This window comes from Accipiter gentilis, chromosome 1 (genome assembly GCF_929443795.1).
Source record: "Accipiter gentilis chromosome 1, bAccGen1.1, whole genome shotgun sequence".
Classification (NCBI taxonomy): Eukaryota; Metazoa; Chordata; class Aves; order Accipitriformes; family Accipitridae; genus Astur; species Astur gentilis.
The window spans coordinates 1,282,952-1,295,883 of NC_064880.1; the positions used below are offsets into that span (position 1 = coordinate 1,282,952).

Sequence of the window (12,932 nt, forward strand, 5' to 3'; positions counted from 1 at the left end):
GGGCCCAACACCGAGCCTGGGGAACACCACTTGTGACCATCCAACAACTGGATTTAACCTTCCAGCTCAGGGGGCAGAGTACCCTGAGGATAACTGGTCTCCCTATTAAAGACTGAGGCAAAGAAGGCATTAAGTGCCTCAGCCTTTTCCTCATCTCTGGTGGCTACATTCCCTTCTGTAGCCATTAAAGGATAGATATTCTCCTTGGGATTCTTTTTACTGTTAACATATTTGTAAAAACATTTTTTTGTTGTCCCTTACAATAGTGGCCAGATTTAGTTCTAGCTGAGCTTTTGCCTTTCTAATTTTCTCTCTGTATGATCTAACAAGATCCTTGTACTCCTCCCAAGTTGCCTGCCCTTTCTTCCAGAGATGATAAACTCTCCTTTTTTTTTTGACTCCTAGCAAAAGCTCCCTGTTCAGCCAGGCTGGTTGTTTTCCTCGGCAGTTTGACTTGCGGCACGTGGGAATAGCATGGTCCAGAGCCATTAAGATTTCCTTCTTAAAGAATGTCCATCCCTCCTGGACTGTCTCTCAAGGGACTCTCTCAACCAGTGCCTTGAAGAGGCCAAAGTTTGTCCTCCAGAAGTCCATAGCGGTGGTTTTGCTAACCCCCTTCCTTGCCTCTCCAAGAATTGAGAATTCTATCATTTCACGGTCTCTAAGCCCAAGACGGCCTCTGACCATCACACCTCCCACCAGTCCTTCCCTGTTTGTAAACAGTAAGTCTAGCAAGGCTCCTCCCCTGGTTGGCTCACCCACCGGCTGTGTCAGGAAATTCTCTTCCACACACTCCAGGAACCTCCTAAGATTGTTTACTCTGCTGTGTTGTCTTTCCAGCAGAGTCTGGAAAGTTGAACTCCCCCGGCCCCGAGAACAAGGGCACACAATGCTGAGACTACTGTCAGCCGCTTGTAGAATGATTCATCCGTCTCTTCAACCTGGTTGGCTCATCTCTGGTGCACCTAGTTTTATCCCTTAACCCCTTCAAACCTAGTTTAAAGCCCTCTCTATGAGCCCCGCCATCTCACGAGGGAGGATTCTTTCACCCCTTTGAGATAGTTGGGTACCACCTGTTGCCAGCAAGCCCGGTGCTGTATAAACCTCCCCGTGAACAAAAACCCCAAATTCCACCGATGGCACCGGCCTCTGAGCCACGTATTAACCAGGTGTGTTTTCCTGTTCCTTCCGGTATATTTCCCTGCCACTGACAGGATTGAGGAAAACACTACCTGTGCTCCCGATCCTTCCACTAATCGTCCCAGTGCCCTGAAGTCCCTTTTGATTGCCTTTGGATTTCTCTCTGCAATCTCATCGCTGCTGAGCTGCACAACCAGCAATGGGTGATAATCAGAGGTCCAAACCGGACCAGGGAGTTCCCTGGTGATGTCTTTTACCCGGGCCCCAGGGAGGCAGCAGACTTCCCTGTGGGATGGGTCAGGTCTGCATATTGGGCCCTCTGTCCCCCTCAGAAGGGAGTCGCCTACGACAGTTACCCTCCTTTTTCTTTTTTCAGAGGCTGTGAGGATGAGTGGGGCTGACTGACTGGGCCTAGGCACCTCTCTAGATAGGACTTCATCTACACCCTGATCTTCACTGGCCTGGTCCTCAAGTTCCAGGGCCCCATACCTGTTGTGTAGGGACAACTGGGAAGGTAAGGGAGACCGGGAGGGGATTCTCCTGCCTCCCCGAGCAGGGACCTGGATCCATTCCCCTCCATCTCTTAGGTCTCCTCCTGCTTGGTGGCAAGAGGGCAGGGGATCCTCCGCTTCTTGTGGGGCCTCCATCTGCCTCAGGGATGGTAGGGTGTTGGTCCACCGATCTCTCTCCCTCTCATGCTCCCTGATACTCCTCAACCTTTCCAGTTCTTCCTTCAGCTCTGCCACCAGGCTGAGCAGATCCTCCACCTGGTCACGCCTCACACAAGAGGTGTCCCCACCGCCCTCCGTCATCAGTGACAGGCTCAGGCACTCCCCGCAGCCAGAGACGTGGACGGCCGCACGCTGCGTGGCCACATTTTTCCAAACAATGGCCCCTGCCAACGTGCACGCCGCCTCCAGAGCCTCTCTCGCAAGAGCTGCCGGCCCCCGCCGGGTCCCTCCGCTCTTCCCCGGGGCTTGGGAAGGAAACAGCGGGTTCGCGTTTCTGTTTCCGTCGTCTCTGGCTGTAGCACAAGTATTATCATCGCGATTTATGGAACCGTATGGTATCTGGGACTGCTTTCCAGGGACGTTTTACCCTGAGCCAGAGAACTACGTTTTCAGCGGGTGGTCGTGCTGGGAAATGGTGCAAGATTGAAAACTTATAAAATTGACTTCACAGGCAGTACTGGCTTTTCAGATACCCTTCTTTCCTGCGTGTACTCTTTGCAACCCTTGCTCACATGAGCCGGTTTAAGCGGGTAAGCCTCATTGCTTCCTTTAAGGCGTCTTACAATAGAATCGCAGAGTTGGCTTTACGCCGGGGAACTTCGCGCGCCGCGCTCAAAGCACATTTTTTTTCCATCAGAGCTTCCTCTTCTCTCGTCCAGCGGCCTGCCGGGGGTGGCCAGAGAGGCTGGCCGCACCGCTCACCGCCTCCCACAGCCAGACCAGCCTGGATCCTCTTCGTAAGTGGTCTTATAGTAGCCGGCACCATCGCCTGAGACATGGCTTGGGAGCTGTGGCTGGCTCTGGAGGAAACCCTCTCCCTGGACGCTGAGCCGTGTCCTGGAGAGGGAGCCACACTCCAGTCCCTGCCCGCTCCCAGCCTGCTGGGCTGGAGAGCAGGATCCCTTTTACCTTTCCCACCACCCTGCCAGCGGGCATTTGGCCAGGGCCGGGAGCGACTGGTGCCTCGCCAGGTCCCGAGGTTTCATCTGGATGTCTTGGAAGTCCAGGGACCGCATAGCCAGCACTGTGTTTGCCACAGCTGGACCCAAACAGAGGGTGAGCTAAGTGTAAAGAAAGCTGCTGGGTAGCGGTAGTAAGTTAACGCCGAAAGACTTAACTGGAAGCAGTCTTAGGGTTTCCTACTGTAAGAAAAGTCCTAACTTTTGAAGTCCTGACAGGAAAACGGAGGCCTGAACTTCTCCTGGAGCTTGCTCCATCATTATAAAACATCTTTATGTAGTTGCCTTGCTTCTCTAGGAAGAATGAAAGATGTTGTCTTCCCACCTGTTAGGCTTGGCAGATATTTACTTCGAAGGGGAAACGTTAGCTCTTCTTACCTGCTCTTTTCTCTGACCTAAATGATTTATGCGATGGCTGTCACTTTGGAAGGGTTAAGGTGTGAAAAGCAGCTGCCTCGGTTTCTTCCAGGAGCTACCGACTTCTGGGCATGGCTCACTGCTGACTTTAGTCTCAACACAATGATTGTCTTCCAGGGGCAAAACATGTGCATGGCGTGGGCGCTGAGACCACCCAAACCTTCTTTACCTTACTTCCCTCACAGAAATCAGTATTTGCCAAAGGTTGGGTCTTCCAGCTGTTGCTTTGATTCCTCCTCGCCCTTGGTGAGAGAGTTTTGGTGCAGCATCCCTGCTCTACTCTCCTCTTCCCCATCCTGCTGCGTCGGCTGCCCTGTGCCTGTCCTTCCAGGAGGGGAGGCAGGAGACAGCTCAGCCCTCTGTAAGCCCCTCGGTCCTCACCGTTGCTGCTGAGACTGGTAATAACAACTGGTGATACTCGTGGCAGTTTTTTGGAAGAGGAAACTCAGCAGCGAACCGTCTGAGAATTAGGCTTGGGCACTTCTCTCTCCGTTTTGTCATTTCACAGGGGTCGGCGGGCTGTCAGCCGGCTGCAGCAAAAGCCTTGTCAATGGCTCTTTTTGTGCTGATTGCCTATATAGTGGGGAGTTTGGTGGGAAAAGGCAGATAGCAGTTTAATCTTGTTCCCCAACTCCCTCTTTGCCCAGTGTATTCCCTGCCACGCTGGGAACAGGTCATTTAACAGCGCTCTAGCAGCCGAGCGCAGGTCGGATGTGTCCCTGTCTGTTTTACATGCACGGCAGAATTTCCTTGGGAAGTGATCAATTTTGTTATCTGTTAGAGCGCATAGGAAAGATTCAATCTCTGTGGGATATTTTTAGAGCTGCTGGGAAGGGGATTTTGGGTGGTGTGTATGGAGCTGGCCTTGGGTAGTGCAAAAGAGCTGTCTTTCGAGAAACAAACCCGAATCATTTCTGCTACTGTTCTGCAGGGTTCCCCCCTCCTCTCGTCGGGGTTGGCCACAGCTGGTGGGAGGGATTTCTGACTGTCAGCAAGAAAAGAAACAAGAGAGCATGTGAGGGGAAGGAGCTAGACCTGGGAAAGGCAGGAGGAAAGTTTTGTTGCTCCCTTGAAACGCAGGGGAGCTGCTCTTAGTGTGCGTGCGCACGCAGGAGTTACTGGAGCCCGACTCTGGAGGAAGGTGGGGAGCTGTAGCAGGAGGACGGCTTCACCTACACAGATGGGGTAAACGAGCCCTCTGCCTGCTTTTGGAAAAGCCCTCAGGGAGGTGAGCTTCTCAGAGCGCAGGAGAGCATCCCTTCTTTTTCCTTTCCCTTGCCGAGTGCTGGTTTTTATATTGCCTTGCGAAGCAGATTGCAACTCCAAATCGGCTAAACCCACATGGGGCTTCATCGCTGGGCAGAACCCAGGTCTTGTGAGCCACCAGGTCTTTGGGCTTTGTCAAGAAGCAAATGCCAGAAGGAAAAATCACTTCAGTACGCTTCACTACGAGGAAATGAGCATAAGAAGCCAGCTTTGGTTTTGGGAAAAACCCAGCAACGATCTGCACTATAATCATTTCCCGTGGACTGAAGAAACTTGCTGAACTGAACCCATATGGGAGGAAGCATCTAGGAATGATAAATCTGCTCTCCCCGTGCAAGAATTCCTGTGTGCTCTGATAGCATTGTCCTTTGCAAGAAAGAGAGACGCCGGCAAGAGGGGAGCAGGAGCCGGCCAGGAGTGTCCTCCTTTGAGGAACAGGGACTCACAAGTCGTGCTTGAGAAGGGTGTGAGATTCTCCGGCACCACTGGAAGCGCCTTGCGGGGGGAGAGAGGAGCTGTTGCGATGGAATTTCATGCGGTGGCACTGTCATTCATGCTGGTGTTGCGAATATCTTCTCTTGCTTCTGGGAACAAACTTCAGCCCCATATGTAAGTAGCAAGAAAAGAATACCGGAGTGTTTTTTATAGGGGAGGGAACTGTACAGCAGAAGCTAAATACAGTATTTTAAAATCAAGGGTGAAGGGAGGAGCAGAGAGAGTGAAGGGGAGAGGGAGGGCTGGCCTGTGTTTCTTTATCTAGTACCAGATGTATGTCAAGGGGAATAGAAATTTGAAAATCTGGATGGTCTTTGCTTGTAGGAGGTAACTCACTGTTTTTAACTGAAATGGTGCTATTGTGTGAGTGCGAGAGGCGATTGCTGTGTAAGGAGTTTGACCTTTCTTCGCAGACCTCCTATTTTTATTGCACTTCATGTATCGCTCTTACTGCATGTTTCATTCCCCCTTTGGCTGTTACTCTAGCAGCATGATGTAGTTCTTTCTTTTTAATTAAATTTTACAGTTACAGTTTGGTGTTAATCGTTTGGCTTCCTTGGGAAACTTCCTTGCAAATTTGGTCTCCTGCCAGAAGATGATCTCTCCATGCAGGGGATCGCTCTGATTCTTTTTTGTAAATGAGCCCAGTGTTGCATGGTGTGTGAACGCCAAGCTACTCTCCCTGATGTTTTTAACTTTTCGGTTGAAAAGGGGTCCTTTTCAGCAGACAAAGGTTTTGGAAGAAGATGCCTTTTCTCCCTGTGTCAGAGATTTTGTGCTCCTGCCTTGACAAGCACTTTTAGGACTTCTTGGATGAGACACTAGAGATGAGATGTGTGCCAAAGCGTCAGAGAAAAGAAGACGCCAGCGCCTGAGCAGTGCTGTCACTTCCCATAGGGCATTGCTGACGGTGCCCGTTACACACGCCACCGCTCTTTGGGGCATGCAAGAACCTTTCTTCGCTGTAATAAATGACACCAAAACGGTGCCGCTGCCAACCTCGTCCTCGGGGTTCCTTTCATTTCTGTTTCTGGCCACGCAGACAGCTTGGAAGTGAGGCGCCTGCAGGCTAACAGCAGAGGAGGTCCAGGGGTAGGGAAACGCCGCTCTCCGCATCAGCTTGCAGCTCTCTCTGTACGGAGACACTCACGGAATAAAAGAGCTGCTCTGGCAGTCTCCGTTAGCGCCGGGGAGTGTTGTATTGGTGAAGCGATGTGTGCGGAGCGTTGCAAGCCAAACAGCTCGGCAGTCGCCACATGTGGGGACGACGAGAGGGGATTTTAGAGCAAAGCTAGAGGGGGAAGGAAACATGCCATTAATCCCAAAGGCATTGCCAGGCTTGCTGTAACAGCGGTGTAATTGAACGTCTTGGAGCAGTCAGATGCCAGCTGCGATCTCTATGCTTCACCACGTCCAAATGATTTAGTTTAACTTGTTTTATAGAAAGTACCTTTGTGAAAACTCTCGGTCCCTTTTGAAGAACTGCAAGCAACAGAAGCAGTTCCAAATAACAAATGGCTCATAACTTATTAACTCAGGGCCAAATGTTTCCCTTTTCATTTTTAATTAAAACTACGTATTTGGTGAAGGAGAGGTAGGATTAGAAAAGAAAGTAAGTGCAAATGGTATTTTCCTTATTTTCTGACTCACTGATTTATATGTTTTCACTTTACTTACTGGAATTAGTCTTGCAACCCTTAGCTCTGAATAAGTGAGAAAGCATCTAAGACAGCAAATTGAATTCTGATTTAAAGCAGTATTAATAAAATGATGTATCATTTCTAGTAGCAGAATAATTTTTCTTCCCAAACACTGTCAGAAGATGCAGCTATCATTGGTGCTCGCAATGACAATAGTCAGGAAAAATGGGCCCCTAGGTGCAAAGAAAGCATATGCTTCCTTTGTTAACTGAGAACGGACAGAATGGACAGACAGCAATTATTGTACTACCACGTCGTGTAGGCTGCTGCCTTTTTTTCCTATCCATCCTCTCTGTTTTAGGGCTAAAACTTAGCCTTAACGTATCAGTGGAAAAGCACTGCTGCATTTTTCAAGTGGACTGTAGAGCGACCCAGGACCTAGAGGTACGAAATGTCGGCAGCTTCCCTATCTCACTGAAGTTTGCTACGTTGCAATGTTATAAAACCATATCGCTGTAGATTTCTGCTACTGTTTCTGAGCCTCGTCGCTGGCCGTGGGTCTGGAGGTTCGAGAATGGGGTTCAGAGTGAAGCAGGCTTCCCGTGTCTGCCACCGACTCATGGCGCGGGATTACTCAACGTGTCCCCTCTCTCTGTGGCAATTTTCCATCTATGAATACGGGTTTGTGATGGTCACCTTGTAGTTCTCCAATGTTTAACTGATTCACGAAGGCTTAATGACATGCTTCTGGGAAACGCAGATGATACGATTATACTGTATGTTTTGTTGCTGCCAGTGCCGCGCTGTTAACACGCTATCTGTTTCCAAGAGCATCACATCCAAGAGTTTTGGGGGGAGGTGGATAGGCTGCACTTGACAACTGCTTGTGGCTGCCTGACCTGGCAGATTTCTTTTCCGTGCACTGATTTCATTAAATGAGAGGCAAACACTGTATATGCGTAAGACCTTCCTGCTCTTTCAGTAAGGAAATGAAGTTGCCCGTAGCTGGCGCCTGTTTAAGCGGTGGAGGCACTGCGCCCTTCTCGCAGCAGCGTGCAGACCCCTGTACACCTCTGTTTCTCTGTGCCAGGCCAAACGTCTGCGCGGAGCAGGAGCTGGCGATCGTGGGGCACCGGCAGCCGTGCGCCCAGGCCTTTACCCGCACGGTCAAAGTGTGGAAGCAGGACTGCGGAGGACAGCGGTGGTGCACGGGCTACGAGCGGAGGTACGTTTTCTTCCTTCGAGCTTGCTTTGCTCCTTGCGTGATGGAAGTCGATTCCTTCTCGCCGGCAGCAGCGGGGAAGGGAGCTTGTCGCTCACTTTTGCGTCTGCAAAGGGGAGAGCCCATTGTGCCGGCGGTGGCCACGCAGCTGGCAGGGTCCGGGCGCAGGAGGTGAGGGCTGGAAAGAGCCGCGCATGTATGTGTGCCCATCCTGCTGCCCGGGCTGTAGTCTGGCACGGGAAACGGGCTCGATAACTGCTTGGTACCCTCCGAGGAGTCCTGGTGACCAGACAACATGGCTGTGGATCTCCTCAATCCCCGGCAGCTCTCCAGGGAGAGAGGTGAAAGTACCCAGCACTTGGTACCTGGCCTTCAGTGGGTCTGGCGTTAGGGTAATAAAGCAGTTTGTGCAGGGGTCCATGTAAATGGAGAGCTACGTGCAGAGAGAGACGTGGCTCTGAACCCACAAATTAGCTGTAAACAATAGAGCTATTTTATTAGATATTTTTCTTGGCTAAAACCAGGAGACTACGAGAGATTTTGTAAACTCTATGTGCATCTAACTGGAGGGGTTTCTGACCCTACCTGGCATCTTTGTGACACTAAGAGTTTTTAAGCTGTTAAGGAATTCCCGGCGGGAAGATGTATCGCTTTTGTTCGAAAGAAGCTTTGTCATTGTGGTTAGATGTTTCTAGTCTTCTGACAACGTACTGCGTCTGTTTCCTATGATCGTGCCATGCTAATGAAATGACTTAATCGCACCATGTGCATTATTCTTGTATCTTTAGATGTCTCGGCTTCAAAGCAGAGGCATCTCGATGCCTCTGTAGTTTTACAGAGCTGAAGGCAGTAGCTGGGTCCAAGTGAGGTTTATTGTGCACAGTCTAAAAAAAAAATAATGAATGTGGCCACCGTGCAAACGATGCTCCGTGAGGACAGGTGACTGCTGACCTGGTGGTGTTTAGCAGGCTTTCCTGCGGGGTCATCGGCTTCCCTTCACACTGTGAGCAGGACAGTGCTCAGGCCCACCTCAGAAGAGCGTACAGCTCGGCAGAGTTAGGCTTGCATGGGCAAGAAAGGAGTTCGAATGTACTCTGAGCAGAAAACTCGATGTGGTCGTTCAGCTAATTGTTGTATCCCTTGAGTCACCGACTGGCCTTTACTGGGAGCTGGGAGACCAAGCAAGGAGGGGTTGCAGAGGGAGGGCTATGAACGTGTGCAGCAATGCAAATAATGAATGCACTTTTCTTACCTACACAGCAGCCAAACTGCAATGTGCCCAACCTTCTTCTGTATTCCGCCTGCTTTTCCGGCCTCATTAGACAGTTACAAGCCTTTACAAAATAATGATGATAGTAGTAGTTTCAAAGAAGCATCTTGGACTAGAGACAGCTTTTAAGTCTTGACTTTAGGAATTCCTCCTAACCTGTAATTGCCAGTAATTATCTTGGTGATGATATCCGTGTAGCGGTAATAAAGGAGCAAACAGAGTCCGTCTTATGACCATGTTTTAAGAGAGGATTTTGAAATGATAGGTGCCCTGTCTGCTTCTACTTCAAAGGCTGGGAAGTCTTCAGACCCAGCTGTCCCTTTCGTTCTTTAATGTGTGTTTTTGACATTGTAAATCAAGGAACCGAAAAGAAAAAAATTTATGTCACGCTTCTTTATAAATATTGGAACAGCCGAGTGCTAAAACTCTATTCCTGATGAAAATATAAAGGTGAAGCCTAGAGGTGCTGTGAGGGATTTCACCCAAGGAATTTTAAAAGCCAGACAGTAAAAGGACTATCAGCAGAACTTTCCTTAGGCACGATTTTGTCCCATATCCCCTCACTCTAAACTTCTTTTGGGAGTTCCCATCGCAGCAAGCTTATTCCGATAGATGGAAGATCTCCTGCCAAGCTCCCTTGTGCTGAGCGATTGAGGGCAGCGGAGCGTGCAGTTTCGGCATTCACGGGGATGCTACGCAGCCTCTGTCTCGCCCGCTGGAGCTGCTCCAGTCGGACCCAGCTCCGGCAGCACGGGGCTCAGGAAACATATGAACAGCTTCAGGATCTGACACTCGCAGGGCTGGCCTGAAATTGGCCTCGGTGCCTTTGAGGTCATGGACGCAACTAGGAAAATCCAGCATCTGCTCTTCCTTGCCCCGGTGCTCAGTGTTTGCTGCCTGCTGAGGAGCAGCGGTGTGCGGGGGCTGAAGCACAAGCTGCTGTTGTGCAGGGTTCGTAAGCCTTAGAGCTATCTTCCTAACATTCCCGGGCATGCTTGGAGCATAGCAGGCACTGCTGCAGTCCCGTTGCTCTGCCTAAACTGTAAGCGGAGTTTAGGGGAGGTGGACAGAGGAGGGAGGATGGCCTGGGGCAGGTAGGGTCGGGAGGTGACTGAAGGGGGTGCTTGTCTGCTGAGTTTGTGCTTTCCAAAACCAGTAGCGTTTGTTTTTACAGGACTTGTATCTGCACCTAGAGTGCTGGATTGCAACATTTCCTAAAAATAATAATAAACCTTGCTCCGCAACCCCAGGACACGAGCGCTGCTCGCTCAGAGAGCCAGCGATGCTCCTCCGTGGAGGAGCTGAGCGTCCTCAGGGCTGCGCTTGTTGCGGTTCCTGGTAACGTGCTGGTTTTGCTTCTGGTTGTGTAACTTTCCCGAATTAGGTAACGACAGAAGGTAGCTTTGCTCAGCCCTCGGTAACGACACTTGGAGGAGCGAGGGCCCTGTCCCAGAGGGGCTGGCAGTAGATTTTCAGCAGCAGGACACAGCAGGATTGTTAAGCCTGGGTTCCATTAGTTCTGGCTCATTCAACATTCTCTGTGCCAGGGACTCCTTAAAACACAAAAGAAAACAGAAACATTGAAGATAAAGTATCTCCTATGCAGTTCTTTCCAGTCTGCGGCATCCAGATATCCGCAGGCAACAGAGGCTGTCAAAATATTTGCATCTCCTTGAGACCCCACTTGGGCTGACTCAAGGGTGTGAAGTGTCCGGTCAAGCTCACCAGGGCTCGTGGAGATGAGATTGTGCAGGGTTGGGGCCGTTGGGGGCAGAAAGGTGGCCAGGATTAGTCCTGAGCCCTCCTACATTACTACTTCTCGGAATATCTTTTCCTCCTCGTTCCTGAGCTTACGCAGGGCAGAAGGAGGAGGCTGCTTGCTGCCGTGCAGCCTTTCTCACTTTGGATGAAAAGGACGGTGTTTTCCAGACCGGCCCACGCAGCGAACGCTTGTTGCGTTAACACCAGCCCGCACCCCTTGTGTCCTCTTGCGCTCCCTAATGCACCCTGCCCACCGCGTTAAAGCCCTGGGCTGGGCTGGGGGATAGCCCTGGGTACCAAGAGGATCCAGATGGATGTGTGCCTGATCGCTGGCTGTTCCGGTGCCTGAGAGACCGTAAATTGCTTTCTCAGCTGCTTCTGGAACACGAGTATTTCCTTCATCGTTTGTTAACAGCTCGTACAAAAAAATGGGTATCTGCTTTTATTTTTCTCAGCTGTGCTTCCATATGCTGGTTGGCACCGAAGAGGAGCCGAAGGTTTCCTTCATGGGAATAAATGGTTCACCGTTACTTAGGGGTTTTGTAGAAACACTCAGATGAAATCAAACAACTAGACTGAGTTAGGATAAATATTTTCGGTGGACATGTACAACACATCTGCTGTGCCAAATATTTGTTGTCGTTTGTCTGATTTGCTTTGGTGGAGTAGTTTCATGTTCTGCCAAAGGAGCTTTTTAAAAATCGGCTTCAGAAGTTTTATCCGTGTTTCGATTTTCACATATACACAACATCACATTTCCAGGAAAGAAGTGTCGCTTTTATTTATTTATGCTTCAGATCAATCCCTGCTTTAGTACCCCAACTCCCACCCTGGAAGTAATGGGTAGGAGTTGTTAACGGGACCTTCAGCTTCTGCCTGAGCGCAGCATCGTCTGCCAAACCTGCGCTGGCCCTGCCGAGCGTGGGGCTGCGGCCGCTGCTTCTGGCGAGGCGGCTGCGCCGTCGCGTCCCGGTACCGTGCTGGGCTGGAGAGGGCTTCCAGCTTTTTCTGGAAGACGGGAGAGATGTGGTCACGCGTGTGGCGCGGCCGGCGTGGTGCTGGCTGCGGCGCTGGGCTCGTCGATGTTTAGCTGAGGGTTATTGCAGGGCAGAGTGGAAGGAGAACTGAGGAGGCGAAAGCCCTTTCCATCAGGGAGTCAGTTCTACCAGCCTTAACCAGCCTTGCTATGTAAAACACAACTGCACGGAGAGCTTTTTTGAGTAGCTTGATATTCCTGTTGGGATTCTGACGATTTTTTAGCTCACCAGCCCCTTGGAGACACCTGCTCATGCTCACTAGAGCTGGACTGAAATACCTGTTGCTCTTAAAATTTTAATTTCCTTTGTTAACAAGTAGTTTAGGAGAGGAGCTCAGAGCTGTGAAATACTTTAGAAAAGGAGAAAGGAGCCAGCGGTGTTATGAGGACCTGGACGCTCCAGTCTCTCGTGTTCCCGATTAAAGTAAATTAAGAAGCATTTGCTTAGCATCAGCGATCATTGCTAGCCCGGGTGGAAAAAAATGTCAGCACATTTGAAAACCAAATTCCTCATTTTATTTACATCCACAGTTAGAGTTACAACTTGTCTTCTTTCCAGTTTCCTCGTTTTGCAGGAATTAACGTTGCCTGGGTGGTGTCTCGTTTTGTTGTGTTTCAGAACTGCGTATTACACGGGCTACAGGCAGGTGTACAAGGTGAAATACCAGACCGCATACAGGTGTTGCCCGGGATGGTCCCAGCTCGGAGGGGATGCCGGCTGTCTCTACCGTAAGTATCGCGCTGTTCGGATGAGATTCTTTGTTTGCTGCTGTCAGTATTGGTTTGTTGGCTGAGGGTGCTCATTTCAAGTCCTGCAGTAAATGCTATAAATATGTCTTTTAAAAGAACTGGGGTTTTTTTGTTGTTTGCTTCTGGTTTTTTATTTTTATTTATTTTAGCTGTGTGTCAGAAGGATTCTTCTCTGGCTTCCCAGGAAGCGCTGTGTGTTGCTTTCTGTCTGTGGAGAATTTCCTCATCACAGCATGAAAGGGTTT

The 12,932-nt window shown here is 50.2% G+C and overlaps 1 protein-coding gene across 4 annotated transcripts in view; it reads left to right on the forward strand.

Annotated features, from left to right (window-relative positions):
- Positions 1-3,735: 3,735 nt before the first annotated feature.
- MEGF6 (multiple EGF like domains 6) overlaps positions 3,736-12,932 on the forward strand; it is a 119,532-nt gene continuing 110,335 nt past the window's right edge. For all 4 annotated transcript variants that reach the window (XM_049801397.1, XM_049801405.1, XM_049801413.1 and 1 more), the window contains exons 1-3: positions 3,736-5,122; positions 7,739-7,873; positions 12,557-12,666. In XM_049801397.1, the coding sequence (XP_049657354.1) occupies positions 5,037-5,122; positions 7,739-7,873; positions 12,557-12,666 (331 nt within the window). In that variant the 5' untranslated portion in view covers positions 3,736-5,036. The remainder of the gene's footprint in view (positions 5,123-7,738; positions 7,874-12,556; positions 12,667-12,932) is intronic.